The 18,666-nt window shown below is 34.4% G+C and overlaps 1 protein-coding gene across 3 annotated transcripts in view; it reads left to right on the forward strand.

Annotated features, from left to right (window-relative positions):
- ARHGAP29 (Rho GTPase activating protein 29) overlaps positions 1-18,666 on the forward strand; it is an 80,529-nt gene that overhangs the window by 24,914 nt on the left and 36,949 nt on the right. For 2 of the 3 annotated variants that reach the window (XM_049111656.1, XM_025417585.3), the window contains exons 3-5: positions 7,519-7,653; positions 17,123-17,219; positions 17,577-17,649. In XM_049111656.1, the coding sequence (XP_048967613.1) occupies positions 7,519-7,653; positions 17,123-17,219; positions 17,577-17,649 (305 nt within the window). Of the gene's footprint in view, positions 1-7,512; positions 7,654-9,294; positions 9,420-17,122; positions 17,220-17,576; positions 17,650-18,666 lie in introns of those variants that run through there. The other variant, XM_049111657.1, reaches the window with a different exon arrangement.

The following is an 18,666-nucleotide window of genomic DNA, read 5'->3' on the forward strand; positions in this document are numbered from 1 at the left end:
GAGACTGCTTTGTTCTTTTTACTTGTCTAGAATGGTTTACATAATTTAACACCATTTATAATAGTAATTGGCATATTTGATTAGAAGTTAAAGCCTGTTAAATCACAGACTGCACAGTACCTGTCATTAAGCTGTATCTTCTTTAATCATGTTAACATATCATAGTGATTAAAAGCACAAATTCTAGAGTGAGAACACCTAAGGTGGAATCCTCATTCTGGCACTTGCTGGTTGTATATAGCCTTGAACAAGTTACTTATCTTTTCAGGGCCTCAGTTTCTACATCTGTTGGAAGGAGATAATACCTACATCCCTGGGATGTTGTGAAGATTAGAGTACATATATGTAAAGCTCTTAGAATAAGTGTTTTAAAATGTCAGCTATTGTTATTTTTACAGTCCCCAAGTGGCTGGATAAAGAAAGCTGCGGTTCAGACTTTGCTCTTATCCTATAAACTCAGAAATCATTACAGCAAAAAAAAAAAAAAAAAAAAAGGAGTTTCCTAGTGATAAGTTCTGAAACTTATTTTCCTCCTTGTTTTTGTTGCTTTCCCAAAGGGGTTAAGTTAAATTAACAAGACTCATTTAAAAAATTATTGTCAGGTTTTTAAAATCAAGGAAAACACCATGGTTTTTTCATTTATTTACTTAAGCATTTCCATGAAGTGTTTTCAATATAAACACTGTGGTATTGTGTTAATGCATGAGAACCAAAAAGTGGAGCTGACTAATCTGTTTTCACTTGATAAGCTGAATGAAACAAAATAAATGGCACAAATGAGTGAAACAATAAATTAAAATTCAGATTACCATATTACAGGGATAGTAGATAAACAAACAAACATTGGGATACAGTAGTTTTACTCTTTTAGATAACAGTATTAAGCTTTTGGCTGAACATTATAATTGCATATGTAATACCTTTGTGGTATAAATTTCATTGCATTTACAATATGGACACTATAAAACTTAAAAATGATCTTGTATTTAGTTATATGACTACTATAACTTGGTAAGTATAAAAATATCTTTATTAAATATATCCTTTATTAAAACTTTATTTCCAATTAATTTACTAATTTAGATTTTATGTATAAAATGAAACTGAAACTTAACTTTAATATATCTTTTTCATTAGCCAAAATATTGTGGGACTTTGCTGTATGTGTACTTGTTGAGTGTAATTCTGTGTGAGACAAATCTATTACCAAAAGTATTTAGTTTGGCTTACAGATTTGCTAGAAATAATAGCTGTTTATATATAATAAGTCTGTAAAGCAGTTTTGCTAATTTATTTGATAATCACAACTACACAAAGTAGAACAGGTGTTCTTACTAACTCTGTTCTATAAATGATAAATCTGAGATAAGAGAAACTAAGAGTTGTATATTTCAAGATCATTTCAAGGAAGTAGAGGATAAGCATTAGTACCCAAATTTCTTAATCTAAATCTATTCTTTTCTCTCTCTCTTTTTTAAGATTTTGTTTATTTGAGGGGCACCTGGGTGGCTCAGTGGTTGAGCATCTGCTTTTGACTTGGGCTGCGATCCCGGGATCCTGAGATCAAATCCTGCATCAGGCTCCCCATGAGGAGCCTGCTTCTCCCTCTGTGTCTCTGCCTCTCTGTGTCTCTCATGAATAAATAAATAAAATATTTTTTTAAAAAGATTTTATTTATTTGAGAGAGAGAGAGAGCACAAGGAGGAGGGAGGAGCAGGCTAGGCTCCCCACTAGCAGGGAGCCCGACATGGGGCTTCATCCCAGGAGCCTGGGATCATGACCTCAGCTGAAGGCAGATGCTTAACTGAACTACGCTGACACCCCTTTTTTCTTTTCTTCCTCTTTTTTTTTTTTTTTTTTTTGAGTAGGCTCCATGCCCAGTGCGGGGCTTGAACTCAGAACTCTGAAATCAAGGTCACATGCTCTGCCCACTGAGCCAGCCAGGTGCCCCTAGATCTGTTTTCTATCACACCAGTCAGCCACTTAGAGCTTTCTTCTGTATTAAGGAAGAACAGTTACTAACTCATTTGATTGCTGATTGCTACTATTGTTCGGTAGAGTGGAGTGGGAAGATTATTTAGTATTGGTTAGAGAGCTGCTTAAACTCCTTTAACCTTTTTAAAAAGTTTAAGAGGCTTTTGCTTCATAAAAATAATTTGAAGTAGCTTTAGCCTATTATATTGGAAAAGAACATTTGGTAAACACGGAACATTTTCTTACCACTTATAAAACATAATTAAGGGCTTGCTGATTTATAAAGTACCATTTGAAGCAGTATCAGGATATACTGATATTCTAGTAGTTGACTCATCTAACTCAGGAAAGTTTATGAATCTGTAATTAACATTTTTAAATTGGGAATTGGAATTATTAATAGGGTAATTTGATATACTTCTGAAATTCATTACTAAATAATTCAGTTACTGTTTTTTACTATTTTTACTTGAGACAACTTCAATATCTGTTTATAAAGGCTTCTGTATAGGAAAAAAAGAATTTCAAGTTGATGAAACATTTATATTAACAGTTACTGGAATGTTTTGCAGTGTTTGTTTTTTCTAAGAAGATTTTATTTATTGGAGAGGTTTTTTTTTTTTTTAAAGATTTTATTTATTTGAGAGAGAGCATGCACAAAGTGGGGAGGGGAGCGTCAGAGGGAGAGGAAGAAGCAGGCTCCCCTCAGAGCAGAGAGCCCAGGCATGAGGCTCCATCTCAGGACCCCAAGATCATGATCTGAGTGGAAAGCAGACACTCAATTTACTAAGCCACCCAGGCACACTTTTCAGTGATTTTTAAGAATCCCATAGCAAGGAATCTCAAGACCTTTTACACTGTTAAAAATTATCAAGGATCCTGAAGGTTTTTGTTTATATGGGCTGTATCTGTTTACTATTTACTGTGTTAGAAATTAAAACTAAGAAAATTGAAAAACATATAATAGTTCTGAAATATATTTAACTGCACATATTTAATTTTCTTGAAAAGGCCAGAATTTATTACCTTGGTTTATTTAGGCACTTAAGCCATTAGTATTTTGTAGTTCCATCTTAATGCCCAGTACAGATTTTGAATATTGATGGTTGTTGTGCACTCAAAAAATCAAGCTCTTTCGACCTGAGACTTTAAAATAAGGCAGAGTGGCAGCCCGGGTGGCTCAGCGGTTTAGCGCTGCCTTCAGCCCAGGGTGTGATCCTGGGGACCCGGGATCGAGTCCACATCAGGCTCCCTGCATGGAGCCTGCTTCTCCCTCTGCCTGTGTCTCTGCCCCCCTCTCTCTCTCTGTCTCTCATGAATAAATAAATAAAATCTTAAAAAATAAAATAAGGCAAAGTATTATTATAGAATTCCCCAGGTGTATTAATATTTGTAGATTTTATTGTGAAACATCAGAATACAGAAGAATAGAGATAACGGACTTTCTCTTTTTTAAGACTAATGTAAGTTAAGGTTTTAAAAATAGTACAGTACAATTCTATGATATTAAGTAATCAGTCAACCTTGGTTTTATAAGTAGGCCAAAGGATCACCATTAACATTACCATTATTTTGTTTTATAAATATATATACACACACATGTATATATTAAACAGTAGACTTTGTTTATGTTACTTTTTTACAGCTATTCAAGCTATATTAATTTCCAGAACTTCTTTTTTATTTCAAAGCTACTAGGTTCCATTTCAGACTTAACCTTTGTTATTAAACTAGTTCTGCTAATGCATTAACTAAAATAGCTGTAAACATTTGTGAAGGGCTTACTATGTTTTGGCCACTGTTCCAATTGCATTTTGTGTTTTAACTCATTGAATTCGACAATCCTATGAAGTAACTACTATTATCTTCCTTTTACAGGTGAGGAAATAGGCACACAGAGGTTAAGTAACTCACCCAAGGTTTATGAATCATGGAACTTAAATTCAAATTTAGGCAGTTTGATTTTAGAGATAATGCTTTAACCAACCACCAAGCTATATTGTCTCAACTAAGTAAACCTGAGCAAACTAATATCGACAATTCTAAAATAGATGATCTAGATAGTGATCATTTAAGATAATTCTTTAAAATCCATAGCACAGGGATCCCTGGGTGGCGCAGCGGTTTAGCGCGCCTGCCTTTGGCCCAGGGCGCGATCCTGGAGACTCGGGATCGAATCCCACGTCGGGCTCCCAGTGCATGGAGCCTGCTTCTCCCTCTGCCTATGTCTCTGCCTCTCTCTCTCTCTCTCTCTCTGTGTGACTATCATAAAATAAAATAAAATAAAATAAATAAAATAAAATAAAATAAAATCCATAGCACATTTTCTCTATGAATTAAAAAAATTATAAATGAATTTTTAAATTATAAAAGTAATACATATTTATGGACAAAAATTCCAAAAGTACATAAAATTTCTAATATCTCTTACCCATTTGTATTTCATTTTTTTATTTTTTTATTTTTATTTTATTTTTAAAGATTTTACTTATTTATTCATGAGAGGCATAGAGAGAGAGGCAGAGACACAGGCAGAGGGAGAAGCAGGCTCCACGCAAAGAGCCCGATGTGGGACTTGATCCTGGGACTCTAGGATCACGCCCCGGCCCGAAGGCAGGTACTAAACCACTGAGCCACCCAGGGATCCCCTAGACTTTATTTTTAGAACAGGTTTTGATTTACAGAGAAATTGAGAAGGTATTACAGAGAGTTCCCAATATTCTTATATACATTTTTAAAATTTATTAACATCTTAAGATTAGTATGGTACATGTGTTAGTTAATGAACCAATATTTGATAATAATGATACATTATTACTGATTAAAGCCCATAGTTTTATTTATATTTCCATAAATTGTTCCTAATGTCCCTTTTCTAGGATCCTATCATATTATATTTAATTCTCATGTCTCCTCAGGGCCTCTTTGCTTGTGATCATTTCTCAGACTTAGCTCATTTTTGATGACCCTGACAGTTTAAGGAGTACTGGTTAGGAATTTTGTAGGATGAATCTTTATTAGAATTTGTTTGATGTTTTTATCATGATTAGATTGGGATATTGGGAGGAAAATAACAGATATAAGTGCCATTTTCATCATGAGTCCTATCAAGAATAACACTAGAAACATGATATGTCACTATTAATGTCGACCTTGATCACCTGTCTTAATAAAGTATACTTTAAAGTTACTCATTTTGTCCCCCTTTCTCTACTATACTCTTTGGAAGAAAGTCATTATATGTATGCTCCACCTCCTTGAGGACAGTATATCTCTGTAAATTATTTGGCATTCTTCTATACAAGAGATTTGTTGCTTTTCCTCCACTTACTAATTTATTCAGTCATTTATTTGTGTCAGTATGTACTCATGGATATTTTCTTTATACTTTGAATTTTAATCTAGTACTACTTTATTTGTTGTTCAAATTGTTCTAGCTTTAGCCATTTAGAGCTATTTAAGCTGGCTCCTGTGTACCCTTGACATACCTTATTCAGTACGAGGGTTAGTTTTTTCTTAGCTCTTACTTTCTGGCTCTTCTAGATGTGCCTAACTCATCCTGTATGTTTTCTGCCCCAGTCCTAGAATCATCCATTTCCCTCAGGGCCTTGGTTCCTTTTACTAGAGAATGATAGAAGAAACCAAACTCAGAGTGGTTACATGTGCTTCTTGCTACTGTGTGTCATTTCTTTTAGGCCCTTTCACCAGACAGAGCAAAGAGATATATGTGTGTATACTAACCTGTGTAAATACAACATATCTGTAAATATTTCGATATGTAACCACCTGTGTCTGTATTAAGCTAAACATGAATTCTTACTGAAGTGTCCAACTGTAACCTACCACAATTATGAATCATTATAGCCTTCCCCTCCTGTTTATTTGTAAATTTCTACTCTAACAGTGAGATCCTGGCTCCCACCATCCACCATCCATTTACAGTTTTTCAATTCCAGTGAATACGTTCTAGCAACATCAGAATTGTTAACCTGAACCCTCATTGAAAACATTTTATCAACTAGAGTATAGTACTTTCATATAGCATTTCCTTTGCTTTTTAGTTTTATAGACCTCTCATTTCCAAGGTTGCTTCAGCCAGCACCTATTCTTCTATATTTCTGTTGTTAAAATTCTTTGGATGAATGAGTCACATTTTCTTCTGAAAGCACTTAAATTCTCTCTGCTTCCATCACCCTCTAAACTGTTCTTCTTTGCCTCTTCCTGGAGTACTCTTTGCCTTAATATACTCAGCTCCCCACCTTGTCTACACCTTTTTTTCCCCCACCTCTGGATAGTATGGTTAATGAACAGCATATTTGACAGATAATGGTAGAATTTTTCATCTTTGTCTTTTTATGCCAAAGACTTTTTCTTTCTAATGGTTATCTTTTCAACATTTCTGAAAAAAATTGTATAATTATAAGCTGACACTCTATTTAAAAAAATTTTTTTTAAAGATTTATTTATCTATTCATGAGACACAGACTGAGAGAGAGAGAGGCAGAGACACAGACAGAGAGAGAAGCAGGCTCCCTGCGGGGCCCCCCCCACCCCCCCCCCCCCCGATGTGGGACTCCATCCTGGATCCCAGGATCACTACCTGAGCCAAAGGCAGGTGCCCAACCACTGAGCCATCCAGAGGTCCCAAAAAATGGTTTTTGTTTGTTTTTCAATCTGTTGTGGGGGAGGCAGTGTAACATTAAGAGCATGGTTTCTAGAAATATATTCTCTTGAGTTCAAATTCTGGCCCCATAGTTTAGTAACTTGGTGAACTTAGGTGTGCCTCAATTTTCTCATCTGTATAATGGATATTTTAAATCTACCTCTCTAATAAGATTGATGTGAAAGTTAATAGAATATTATCTTTTAAGTTCTTTTAACAGTGCCTACTACATAGGAAGCATTTAACAAATGTTAACTATTATGAAACACTAATGCTCTGTGTAAGGTTACAGAAAGAAAAATAACATCAGAGTGTTGTATTTAAGGTACTTGCTTTTCGAGGACTACTAGTGGAGTTTTAAAGTCAAGGTGTTTATACTTTTTTATTTACCTAGGATGGTGATCCAGGAATATGCCTGTTGTGCTGGCGGGAGGAGTAACACTCCTCTTTTCACTTGCTTAGAGCTTTTTGGTTTGGATGATAAAGTATATAGCCACCTTATTTCCGGAGTTATAAAATCCCATATGCTGGTATCTGACTAAAGTCGGTATAAATGAGTGGAGCAGCCTGGGAGTAGACAGGGAGGGACTGGAAAGGAAGGCACAATCTTGAAAGCATATTTAAACTGGGAAAACTGAAAAAATATAGGGCTCTATTGACCATAACTGTGAAATCCTTGCTGACTTTAAAATTATTATAGATTTTTTGAAGGCCGTATAAATTGTATAATACTAATCGCAATGGTGAAAATACAAGTGAACATATAGTAGGCAAAAATTGTGAGTCTACTGCTTCTTGAAGTGTGTTTCAAAATGGACTTACATAGTTTGCATTCCTGAAACTTAGTTGAGGAAACAAATACATTTTTTTTTTCCTTTAAGACTGTTTTAAAGAAGTCATTCATATACGTCTGGACGAACTTCTTCGTGTTTTAAAATCTGTAATGAATAAACATCAGAACCTCAATTCTGTTGATCTTCATAATGCTGCAGAAATGCTTACTGCAAAAGTAAAAGGTAAGAAAGATGTATAAAAGTGGGTTGAGGGGGTGGGGTTTAAAAAAAAAAAGTGGGTTGGTGTGGGGGAAAAGCATCTAAGTAATACTTGGTGTATAATGACTATCGTCCCACCTCCCCATATGGCATTGGTATATATCAATAGGAATTATGTATACTTTGATATGTTGATATTCCCACTAGATCACACCTGAAACTCTCTTCCTTTCAAAAATTAAAACTTCATCTGGCAGGACGCAGTTTAAAAATAGTAACTGAAATAAACTAAATAACTGGCATTTAAAATTTTTGAGTTTTTTGAAAGAGTACACTCTCTTTTGAAGTAGGTTTTTAGTGTAAAAATGTCTTTGTTTTGTGAGGACAGTTGGTGCTGGAAAATTGTCATTTGTAGTGACTCTGCTTAAAGAAGGGAGCCAAATAGAGAAAAAGACTTAAACTTTTTTTAATGTGAAAAAAATGAAACTAAAATTACATATGGATATACACACATATATGTATATTACATGTACTAAAGTATCAAAAATTGGGAGTTGTCCTCTAATGAAGTAACTTGCCATCCAAAATTATTTTATTAGAATCTGTTATTCCAGACTGCAGTGTATAAGGAGGATTGAGGGCAAAGGGAGTATTTGAGAAGAATGAGGCAGGGAGTTCAGCCAGAGATCATTAGAAATAAGGGGCTGGGTGTGGGGTGACAGTCTGATCTAAGAAGCTGGAGTGTGGTAGAGGTGGAACATAGTTGTTATGGAAGAGGGGTTGAATGTTGGTTTGATGAAACCTAGGACAAGTTAAATGTTGAGGATTAATGTGAAGTTTGGAGTTGAAGATGAGAACTTGAGAGCTGTTGGTATATATGTGGTAATGGAACAAGATGACACCAACTCAGAGTATGCAGAGTAAATGTAGGTGGAGTATGAGATCCCAGGAACAGAGAAAAAATAGAGGAGCCTGGGAAACACCTAAGAAATAGATGGTTTGAAGAAGATGTCATGAAATTTTAAAAGCTCAAGGTTCTAAGTTGTGATCGCCAATGTTAAATGTCGCTGATAAGTAATCGTAATTCAAGCACTGTAACTATAGAAAGTGACTCACACCATGGGTTGAATAAAGAAAGGAAAGGATTCTTTGGGGAGGGGAATTACCTATTCTGAGTCTCAAAGGTCAGGTGGGCATTTCCTGGGTTAGGGTACGTTGGGGATTGTGATGCAGAGCATTTGTGTAAGAAATCTGGATGTGAAGAACATGATGGAATTGAAAAAAACTCCTATCTAGAGAAGGCAAAGGGCAAGTGTCAAGCGATGAGGCAGGGGGAGAAAATAGTGTTGTTAATAAAATAATGGTCCATATACCTGAGAACCACTTCCTCTGCTTTTTGACATAGACTTATTGTGTTTGTGTGGTTCTCTCTCTTTTTTTCCCCTGTATGTCAAATACTGAAAAACATGTAGATGGCTTTAAGTGGGAAAAATGGATAGTTCTGTTGTGATTTTTTAGAATGTGCTTAGTAACCAAATTTGTTTTTAAATAGACTGTTTATAAGTGCCATTTAACTTAACTTAGATAGGGAAATTTGCGTCTATAGATAGTAAAATTTCCATGCTTAGAAATAGCGACCACAGTTCATTCAATTGTTGTCAGTAGCTATTGTGTGCAGTCAGGATGTCCTGGGGAAGGAGTGTGCCTGTGTATAGTTGGTGTCCACATTCCAGAAACAGACTTGAAGAAAGTGGCCTCACAGCTGCCTTGGAGATCTTTTCTCCTTTGAGGTAAAGCTATCTTTTGAATATTATCTCCCACTGTGGCTGTCTTTACCTTTGGGATTATTGTTACGATTTTACTTTTGTGTTGGGTGAAACTTAAAAGATTACTTTTGTTGTTCCTAAACTTACTCTGTTTCTGTGAAACTCCATGAAACTAGAAAATTTAAGAAATTGTCTTTTCCTTGGTGTAAGTTTATGTTTTTAAATAAAACCTTTCTTCCTTACTCTTAATGTCGAGGACATCTAAGTGAAGGGAGTTTAATAATAAAAAATATTCAATGATCTGAAAAATTGAGGTCAAATTAGAGCTTATTTAGTTTTTTCTTCTAATGATAATTTAATTTTCAAACCCTGGAAAAGCAAGGTAGAGGTAGAAACCATTTTTGAATCTCTATTCTATGGCAATCTAGATGTTCACATAGGCTGTCTCTCTTAATATTTTCAGAAAACCTGTAAAAGTGCATTTTTATTTGTATTTTAAAGAGGGAAACTTAAAGAAAAAAAGCTGTTATACTTTAGGATCAGAAAGCTGTCAGGAGTTTGGAGATCATTTTGTGTCTTAAAGCCCTGTTTACATGTTAAAAAAAATGACATGACTTGCTTTGGACATCTTAACTGCTGATGCATTTGGCAAATATACCACACCATATAAAAAAAAAAAAAAACATATACAGAATGACTTTAGAGTCAGGGAGGTATAATCTTGTTTGTGCTACTACAGGTATGAATGCATAATGTCTGTCTACTTCCTATGCATAATAAATGCATTGGAATAAAATTGAAATCTTTGACTCTTCTAATTTTTACCTTGGAATTTACCTTTTGATAACTTTAAAAGGAAATTTGAAAGCTTTAAATTAAATTAAGAACTTTAAAAGAAAAAGCTTTTCCCCATTCATTCTAGTAGTGATTTGTATTTCCTGTGTCTCCTCCTGTTTCCACGCAGGAAGTTCAGTCTGACAAAATATTTGCAATATGGTAAGAGAGATACAGCTTACTTTTGAAGTAGATAAAAGACATCTTCAGCACTCAGTAATTTATTATGTACTTAAGTATTTGTGTTTTCACTATTTACAATTATTTTGGTCAATCTTATTTGTAATTTAATACGACCATTTATTGAGGCTTTTCATGATCTGTATTTTAACCTATATTTAAAAATTGACAAGAAAAACAAGCTTTAATTATGCATCTAAAATTGTAGAAGCCAAAAAAATAAATAAAAAAATAAAATTGTAGAAGCCTCATGACATCTTTCTGTTTTAAAGACTTAATTTTTTAATAGGCAATAGTTTGAAATGGTTTAGGATGCAAATGGCATAAAAGTGAAGTGTCTTTCCTAGCTCAGATGCTTTGTTACCCTCTACCTAGATAAGCAGCAACTATTACTGGTTTTTTGTGTATCTTTCTAGAGACATATTATGCATATATAAGCAACATATGTTCTTTTTTTTTTTTTTTTACTCTCCTCTTTACACAAATTGGTAGCATTCTGCTCCTTGCTCATTGTTCTAACTTATGTTCTATACATAAAGGGTTCCTTAATTCTTTTGTTGTGAGTTCTATTTTTTTCAAAGCTGCAAGGTTATCTGTTACGCTCATGTGCTATAATTTATTTAACCAGTTCACAAATGGATATTTGGATTATTTGCATTTTTCTTTCTGTTACAAATAATGCTTCGATGAATAGCCATGTTCATTTGTATTTATATTTTTTATATTGCTAAATACCCTCTGCAGTGGTTCTGTAGTTCTGATAGCAGCGCTGAAAAGGCTGATTTTACTGTATCTTTGCCAACAGAACTGGTTACCAAGCTTTGTTACCCAGTCTGATAGTAAAAATTGGCATCTCAGTGTAGATTGATTTGCATTTCCCTCATTTTGAGTGCAGTTGAGTATCTTTTCATATGTTTTAGAGCCATTTGTACATTCTTTTATGTGAATTGTCCCTTTACACACTTTGTTTCTGATGGTCAGTCTTTTTTTCTAGTACTGATTTGTAGAAACTCTGTGTAAGTGAAATTAACTCTTAATCTTCGATACAAGTTGTAAATTTTCTTTATCTTTTGATTTGCTTATGACATTTTATTTTTACATTTAAATTTATCAGTCTTTTGTATGCTTCTTGGATTTTAGGTATTAAGAAGGACTTTCCCATTCTGAGATTATAATAGCATTCTCCAGTGTGTTTTCATTTAATGTTTTCATGATGTCATTTATTAACTTTAAGTCCTTGATACGTTCTGGAATGTCTACATGTCTAACTTATTTATCAAATAATTCATCTTTTCCTCACTGATCTAAAATGCCATTTTTATCATAAATATGCTAAACTGTCATTTATATCTATTTTGGACCTTATTCTGTTCCATTGATTTGTTTAGTCATGTGCCAATACTACACTATCTTTATTGTAGTCATATAGTATGTTTTAGTATCTGGTAGGGGTAGCTCTTTCTGTTACTCTTTTTGTTTAAGATTTTATTTTTCCCTCAGGACTTTTGAATTGGCTTATCTAGTTCCAAAAAATTGGCTTATCTATTGGTGTTTTGAGGATGATGAGTAAAATTTGTAAACTTAAATTTATAAATTAAAGAAAAGTTACATATTTAGCATTTCTGAGAATATAGTATGCATTTCATTTCCTAGTTATTTTTGTGTTTCTTAGAAGCAACTTAAAGTTTTCATTTTGTAAGTCTTACTGCTTTTTGTTTGTTTTTTCCCCAAGGCCTGTGGTGAAAATTTGCCTACATTATCTCTTTTAACTCTAGTTTGCAAACTGTGGGCCCTGATTTATGACATTACACTAGTAGATTGTGGAGAATAGAAAAGAAAAATCAGAATGCAACATTCATTCTATAAGATCTAAGGATGCTTTGAAACTTCATAGGTCTTAAATAACTAATAACTGTTATGTATATGGTATATTTGGTCATGATATATGTATTTCTTACTGAAGGTTGTGGTCAAAAAAGTTCGAAACTCACTAATAGATGGTATGTATGAAAGGTATTTGTGTGATTTCTTAAAGAGATACTAAAAGTGTGTTAGCGCTTATTGTTGTGACTTAATAGAGAGCCCAAGGGAGGTAATTCTTTAAACCTTGAGCAAAATTTTGCTGCAATTTTGAAGAATGGCTAATAGGGAGAAGAGAGTGGAGACAGAGACACCAATTAGCAGGTTGTTAAATAATCCAGACTACGGATAAAATGTGGCCTTTTGAACGAAATGGCAGTGGGAATAGAAAGGAAGAAAAAATATTTTAGAGGCATTTTGAAAGGAAAGATAATGAGCTAAGAAATGTATGGAAAAGAGTAAGTTTGCAGAACAGAGTAGAAGGGAGGGGGTGGGTTCAATTAGGACATTTTGAGGTTGTAATGGATAGATTGTGGGTGGGGAAGGAATATATCAAACAGACCATTGGAAATGTGGATCTCTAGCTCAGAGGTTAGAACTGGACAGGTAGTTCAAGGATTCATTTCCTTCAAAGGCATGAAAGTGGGTAAGGTTCTGTGGGGTAATGTATAGAGAAGAAAGCCAAAGAGAACCCCAGGCTGGGTGGGAACAACTGCATAAAGTAAAATTGTTGATAGATACACAGCACATGAGCATGCATTCATGTTACTACCTATCAAGCACTGTACTCTAGGTGGTTTACATTTGTTTTCTCAATCGTTTCTTTCAATAATACACCATTTTACAGATAAAGAAATTGCACTGAGGTGATACTTCCAGAATAATACAGGAAGTGGTAGGAGGTTAGATTCGAACTCAGGTCTGAAACTCTGAAGTCCTACTTCTTCTAGTTACTGTAACTCATTGCTTCTAAGAGTGCAGAATACTTCAAGATGGAAGAAAGTGGTGAATATTTGTAGTGATAATAGCAGACATTATTAAGCAAGTATTTACTGTATGCCAGACACTGTTAAACTCTACATGGATTATCCCATTAATCCTCACAGCAAATTTTTCAGGTTAGTAACTATTATTCTGTCAACTTCTATTTTGCACTAAGGAAGCTGGGACATAGAGAGGTTTGTCCAAGGCTGCATATATATTAAATGGTAGAGCTGGAGTTGTAGAGTGCACGAGTAGGATGCAAACTTAGAAGAAAAAAGGCCTCCAAGTTTGACTAATAGGTTTTTGTTGGCAGTGTTGTTCGGTGGTTTTTTGTTTTTGTTTTTTTTTCAATTTATTTATGATAGTCACACAGAGAGAGAGAGAGGCAGAGACACAGGCAGAGGGAGAAGCAGGCTCCATGCACCGGGAGCCTGATGTGGGACTCGATCCTGGGTCTCCAGGATCGCACCCTGGGCCAAAGGCAGGCGCTAAACCACTGCGCCACCCAGGGATCCCCTGTTCGGTGGTTTTGAGTGAAAATAATAACTAATATTCATTGAGCATTTTCTTTGTAACAGGCTCTGTTCTAAGTTCATTCAGTTTTTATAACAGTTCTCAAAATACATATTGTTGTCCCCACTTTATAAATTAGGAGACTGAGGCACAGAGCAGTTACATTAAGTTCCTAGTAGGAGACAGAGTTAGGATTTAACCTAGACAGACTGGCTTTGGAACCCATCTGCTTAACCAGGCTAAGCAAACTATTTCTGGTGGGCCAAATCTGGCCTGCTGCCTATTTTTGTAAATAAAGTTTTATCAGAGCACAGCCAGTCTTATTCTTTATGTATCACCGTGTCATTCATTTATGTATGGCTCCTTTTTTGGCAGAGTTGAATAGTTGCAACATACCATGTGGTCTGAAAAGTCTAAAATTTGCTATCTTACCCTTTTCACAAAATTTTTCAACTTCTGATAACCATTAGACTGGATGAAAAGCCAAATCCTGGTGAATTTAGTCATAACCTATTTGTAGAGGTTTGGCAATAAAAAAACAAAAACAAAAAAACTATTAAATTGGATCATAGCTTTAAGAAGAAATATGGTAAAATGAAAGTTCTTTCACAAAGGAAAGATTTAAGTATATTAGCATAAGAAAAAATGTCAATTGAGTGGGAAATAATAAATCTATGGAGGGAAGTGGCATAGGGTTTGGAGAATGCAGGAGTGCGGGAAGAATTATTACTGGAAAGAAGCCAGAGACTTTTCTTTGAAACACTGAGCAGAAGCCAAAAAGAGAAAAGGTATTAGGAATATAGAGCTGTTTTGAATTGGAGACAAGGGCAATAATAGTAATTTTCATTCGATGACTGTAACCTCATTTAAGTAAGGATGAAGAAGAAAGATGATTCAAATAATTGTTTTTTTGCTATCCCAATGACTACTTTTTAAATCTCCCAGTCATGTGTAGTGCTACGAAAGAAATATTTATAGATAGAAAGAGAATAATTATAGAATTTGGGGTAGTGTGATAAGGTTTTTTTTTTTCTTTTAAAGTCTAACAGGTTAAGGTTAGAAAATATAAGTAGGCTTTACATTTTTTGCTGGTTGTAAGTTGTTTTAACTAGAAATTATAAATTACTATTTAAAGTTTAGTTCCCAGTGAGATTTTTAAAACAGCTTTGTCGAGGTATAATTGGTGTACAATAAAGTACATCTATTTAAATGATACAGTTTCATCAATTTTGACATAAAAACCCTTGCGAACTATCCCAATCCAGACAACCTGTGCTTCTTGGTACTCTCTCCTTTCTGCACCTGCCTGTGGCCCCCTTTCACCAATTTAGTATGTGGTGTTTCATTTTCATTGTGTTCAAAAACACTTTCTAATTTCCCTTTTTCTTCTTTAACCCATGGGTTATTTAGAAGTGTGTTATTTAGTTTCCTGGTATCTGGGGATTTTCCAGAGATCTTTCCATGATTTCTAATTTCATTGTCTCTAGTCACAAAACATATTTTGCCTGATTTGAGTCCTTTTAAAATCAATTTGACTTGTTTTATAATATGGTCTATCTTGGCAAATATTCAGTGTATACTTGAAAAGACATGAGTCCTGCTATTACTGGATGGAGTGTTCTACAAATGTCCATCTGGTAGAGGAGGCTGATAGTATTGTTGAAGTCTTCCATAATCTTACTGATTTCCTATCTACAAGTTCTGTCAATTATTGAGAGAGGGTTATTGAAACTCTCATTGTGGTTCTATTAGGTTTTGCTTCATGCATTTTGAAGTTGTTTATTAGGTGCATAAACGTATAGAATTGTTAGGTCCTCTTAATAAATTGACTCCATTATTATAAAATGATTTTTATCTGTAGTAGTTTCTTTTGCTGGAAACTCTACTCTGTGTGATGTTAGACAGTAAGCTGGGGTTGTTGTAGAACTTACCATGTTCATTTCTTACCTGTCAAGATTCTTGTCTTTTCTTGCCTTATTGCCAATGTCTTGAAAATTTTTGTTAGATGTATTTGTATGAGTTTCTTTTGGTTGTCTCAGGCAGAAGTGTAAACCTATTTTTCCATCTTGGCCAGAGCAGAAGTCCAAAAATAGTTTTAAAATTATTTATGACGATTCTTAAAAGTTTTTCTTTTTGTTTATATCAGGGATACTTAGAAGAATTTGATGAAAGATGTGGCCCTTAGCCCCTCATATCTACAAAGACTTACCCATATAAAAGCTGGATTGTAATTTCATGAGGGTTAGAGGCTTGAGGTTTCATTCCTCCTTGCTTAGGAATTCTTGCTATCCAGCAAGCATTTTCAACCCTAGATATACACTAAAATCACCTGGGAGAGCTTTTAAACAAATACCTGTGCTCTCTGGATCTGTGAAATCTTCAATTTTTGGTGGTAGGATCCAGATTTTTGTTTTTAAAACTCCCTAGGTAATTCTGCTGTGCACCCAAACTTCAGAACAGCTTGTTTTAAAGCAAAGAATGGCTTGCTCTTCACTTGGTCTCTCTACCTTAGATTCCTAGGGAGGATGGGATACAAGGAGCCATTTGTTCCTAAAACTAACTTTCTGGGTAGAAAGGGTTACTTGAAAAAAGTGGCCAATTCCACCTTCACATTTTGTCTTGGTAAATTGTATCTGGGCTTTTCACAAAGGCACATAGAGAAGAAGTCACAATAAAAAAACTTTTTCAGTTATGCTACACAATTTGCTTTAGCAAAATGCAAAATGTTAGAATATCTCTACGGCAAACAAGAGACCACAATATAAATCAATTAACATGGACCTCAGAGCCCAAAAGCCTGTAAGAAATAAGGCTATAAATAAATAGGAATTTAAATGTTCTAAGGCGTTGGGTGTTTATGTGATATGCTTTGTATATAGGATTTTGCTATGTCAAATGTATGTATGACTTCAGTTATTGGTAATGCATAGTGAAAAGTATAGCTCATTTGACTAAAGTGAGCCACAGTGCATTCAACTATTTTAGCAAATGCTATAAAGCAATAAGCAAGAAAAAATTGCAGAGTGCTCTTAATGAGAGGTCTGATGTAACATGGACTCTGTGACTCTGAGACGGATTGATTTCACATTGCGTCACTTTTTAGATGTGTCAAATTATGTAATGCATGGAGTAGTAAGTTTGGAATGCCAGCCACTTTATGCAAGCTGATTCTTTTGTATGATTTCTTTAATAAAGAACTTGAACATCTTTTTCATTTTGCGTATTAGGCTTTTCAATTGCTTAATCTTCTAATGCTTCTATAAGTAAGGGTGAATTTTTAAGAGATTAAATGACTTCGTATAAACCTAGTTTAAAATATTTTCTTCTCATTTATTGTAACCAACCTTTCCCTGTAGCTGTGAACTTCACAGAAGTTAATGAAGAAAACAAAAACGATCTCTTCAGAGAAGTGTTTTCTTCCATTGAGACCTTGGCCTTTACCTTTGGAAATATGTAAGTAGAGGACTGTCATTTAAAGAAATTTGGGCCTGGGTATCTCAGACCATGTCACATAATTCAGTAGATATATGGAAAGTAAAGTACTAATCAATATAAAATATCATAACACTGGAAAAAATACATTCATTATTGTTAGTAAAGTTAGTAGTATTTGTATAGCTGTTCCGAAGCAACATCCATTTGCAGGTGACTATGTGGTTTATGTGAACAGATTCCTAGGAATTTATTTCTAAGGTTCTTCTTTTTAAAAATTTATTCTAGATGACATATTGAATGTCAAGCCTGTGACAGAGCAATGTAATGACTTGTCTTTTTATTTCTTATTTCTTTTTTTTAAACTTCCCTGGATAGCCTGACAAACTTCCTTATGGGAGATGTAGGCAATGATTCATTATTGCGATTGCCTGTTTCTCGGGAAAGTAAGGTAGGCCAAGTTTGTGTGAAAGTAAATACTTTAATATTTTTAACATTTCAATAATTTCCTGATCTTAATCTCAGTATTAGTCTTTGATAGATTTTGAGTTGAGTGAGAAAAATAGATCAGTTCATTTTAAGTATAATTTATGGTCAATTTCTGGAGCTAAAATTTAATTATACTAAGTGGAGCATTCATTTTAAAACAATATAGCTGATAGTTTTATGGTGTCTTATGTAATGAATCTATATGTCATATGGTCCAAAATTTTAGTAAGTAATTCTTAACAATTTCTCTCTCCTGATATTGTCACAGTTCTTAAAAACTGGTAGAAACTTAGAAAAATAACTCAAGAAGTAAAGAAGGAAGGTGTTAATCTTTTCACACATCCTATAGTTTGTTACCATGAAACACATATTAATAGACTGTGGGTCTTAATTCTCCCTAAGAGCAGTGTGTCAGAGGATTGCAGTTCCAATTCCCAATTTATTATTTTTTTAAAGATTTTATTTATTTATTAAAGAGAGCACCAGCTGCAGGCAGAGAGGGGCAGAGGCAGGAGAAGCAGACTCCCCACTGAGCAGGGAGCCTAACCAAACAGATCTCCATCCCAGGACCCTGGGATTATGACCTGAGCCGATGGCAGTTGCTTAACCGATTGAGCCACACAGATACCGCCCCCCCCCCAATTCCCAATTTAAAGAAAAATTGCTATGAAATAATAGAACATGAAGAATATTTGTAGAATATTGTTTTAGAGATTTATAGTAGTAATATTTTTAGACTAAAAATTTTTCACCAAATGCAAGGTATTTTTAAAAATTGCAATGGGGACCTATGTCAGTTATTTATTTTTAAGGATATTCAGATCCAGAGGGACTTCAGCAAATACTTGGAAATATGCCAAGTGTTTGTGTTATTTCAAAATAATATAAAAACTGCAGGTCTTTCTTAAAGTGATACAAAATATGAATGACTATTTGAGGCCTTTGTTTTATGTACTATAATATTAAAACAATTGACTAT

The sequence above is a fragment of the Canis lupus genome, chromosome 6 (genome assembly GCF_003254725.2).
Source record: "Canis lupus dingo isolate Sandy chromosome 6, ASM325472v2, whole genome shotgun sequence".
Classification (NCBI taxonomy): Eukaryota; Metazoa; Chordata; class Mammalia; order Carnivora; family Canidae; genus Canis; species Canis lupus.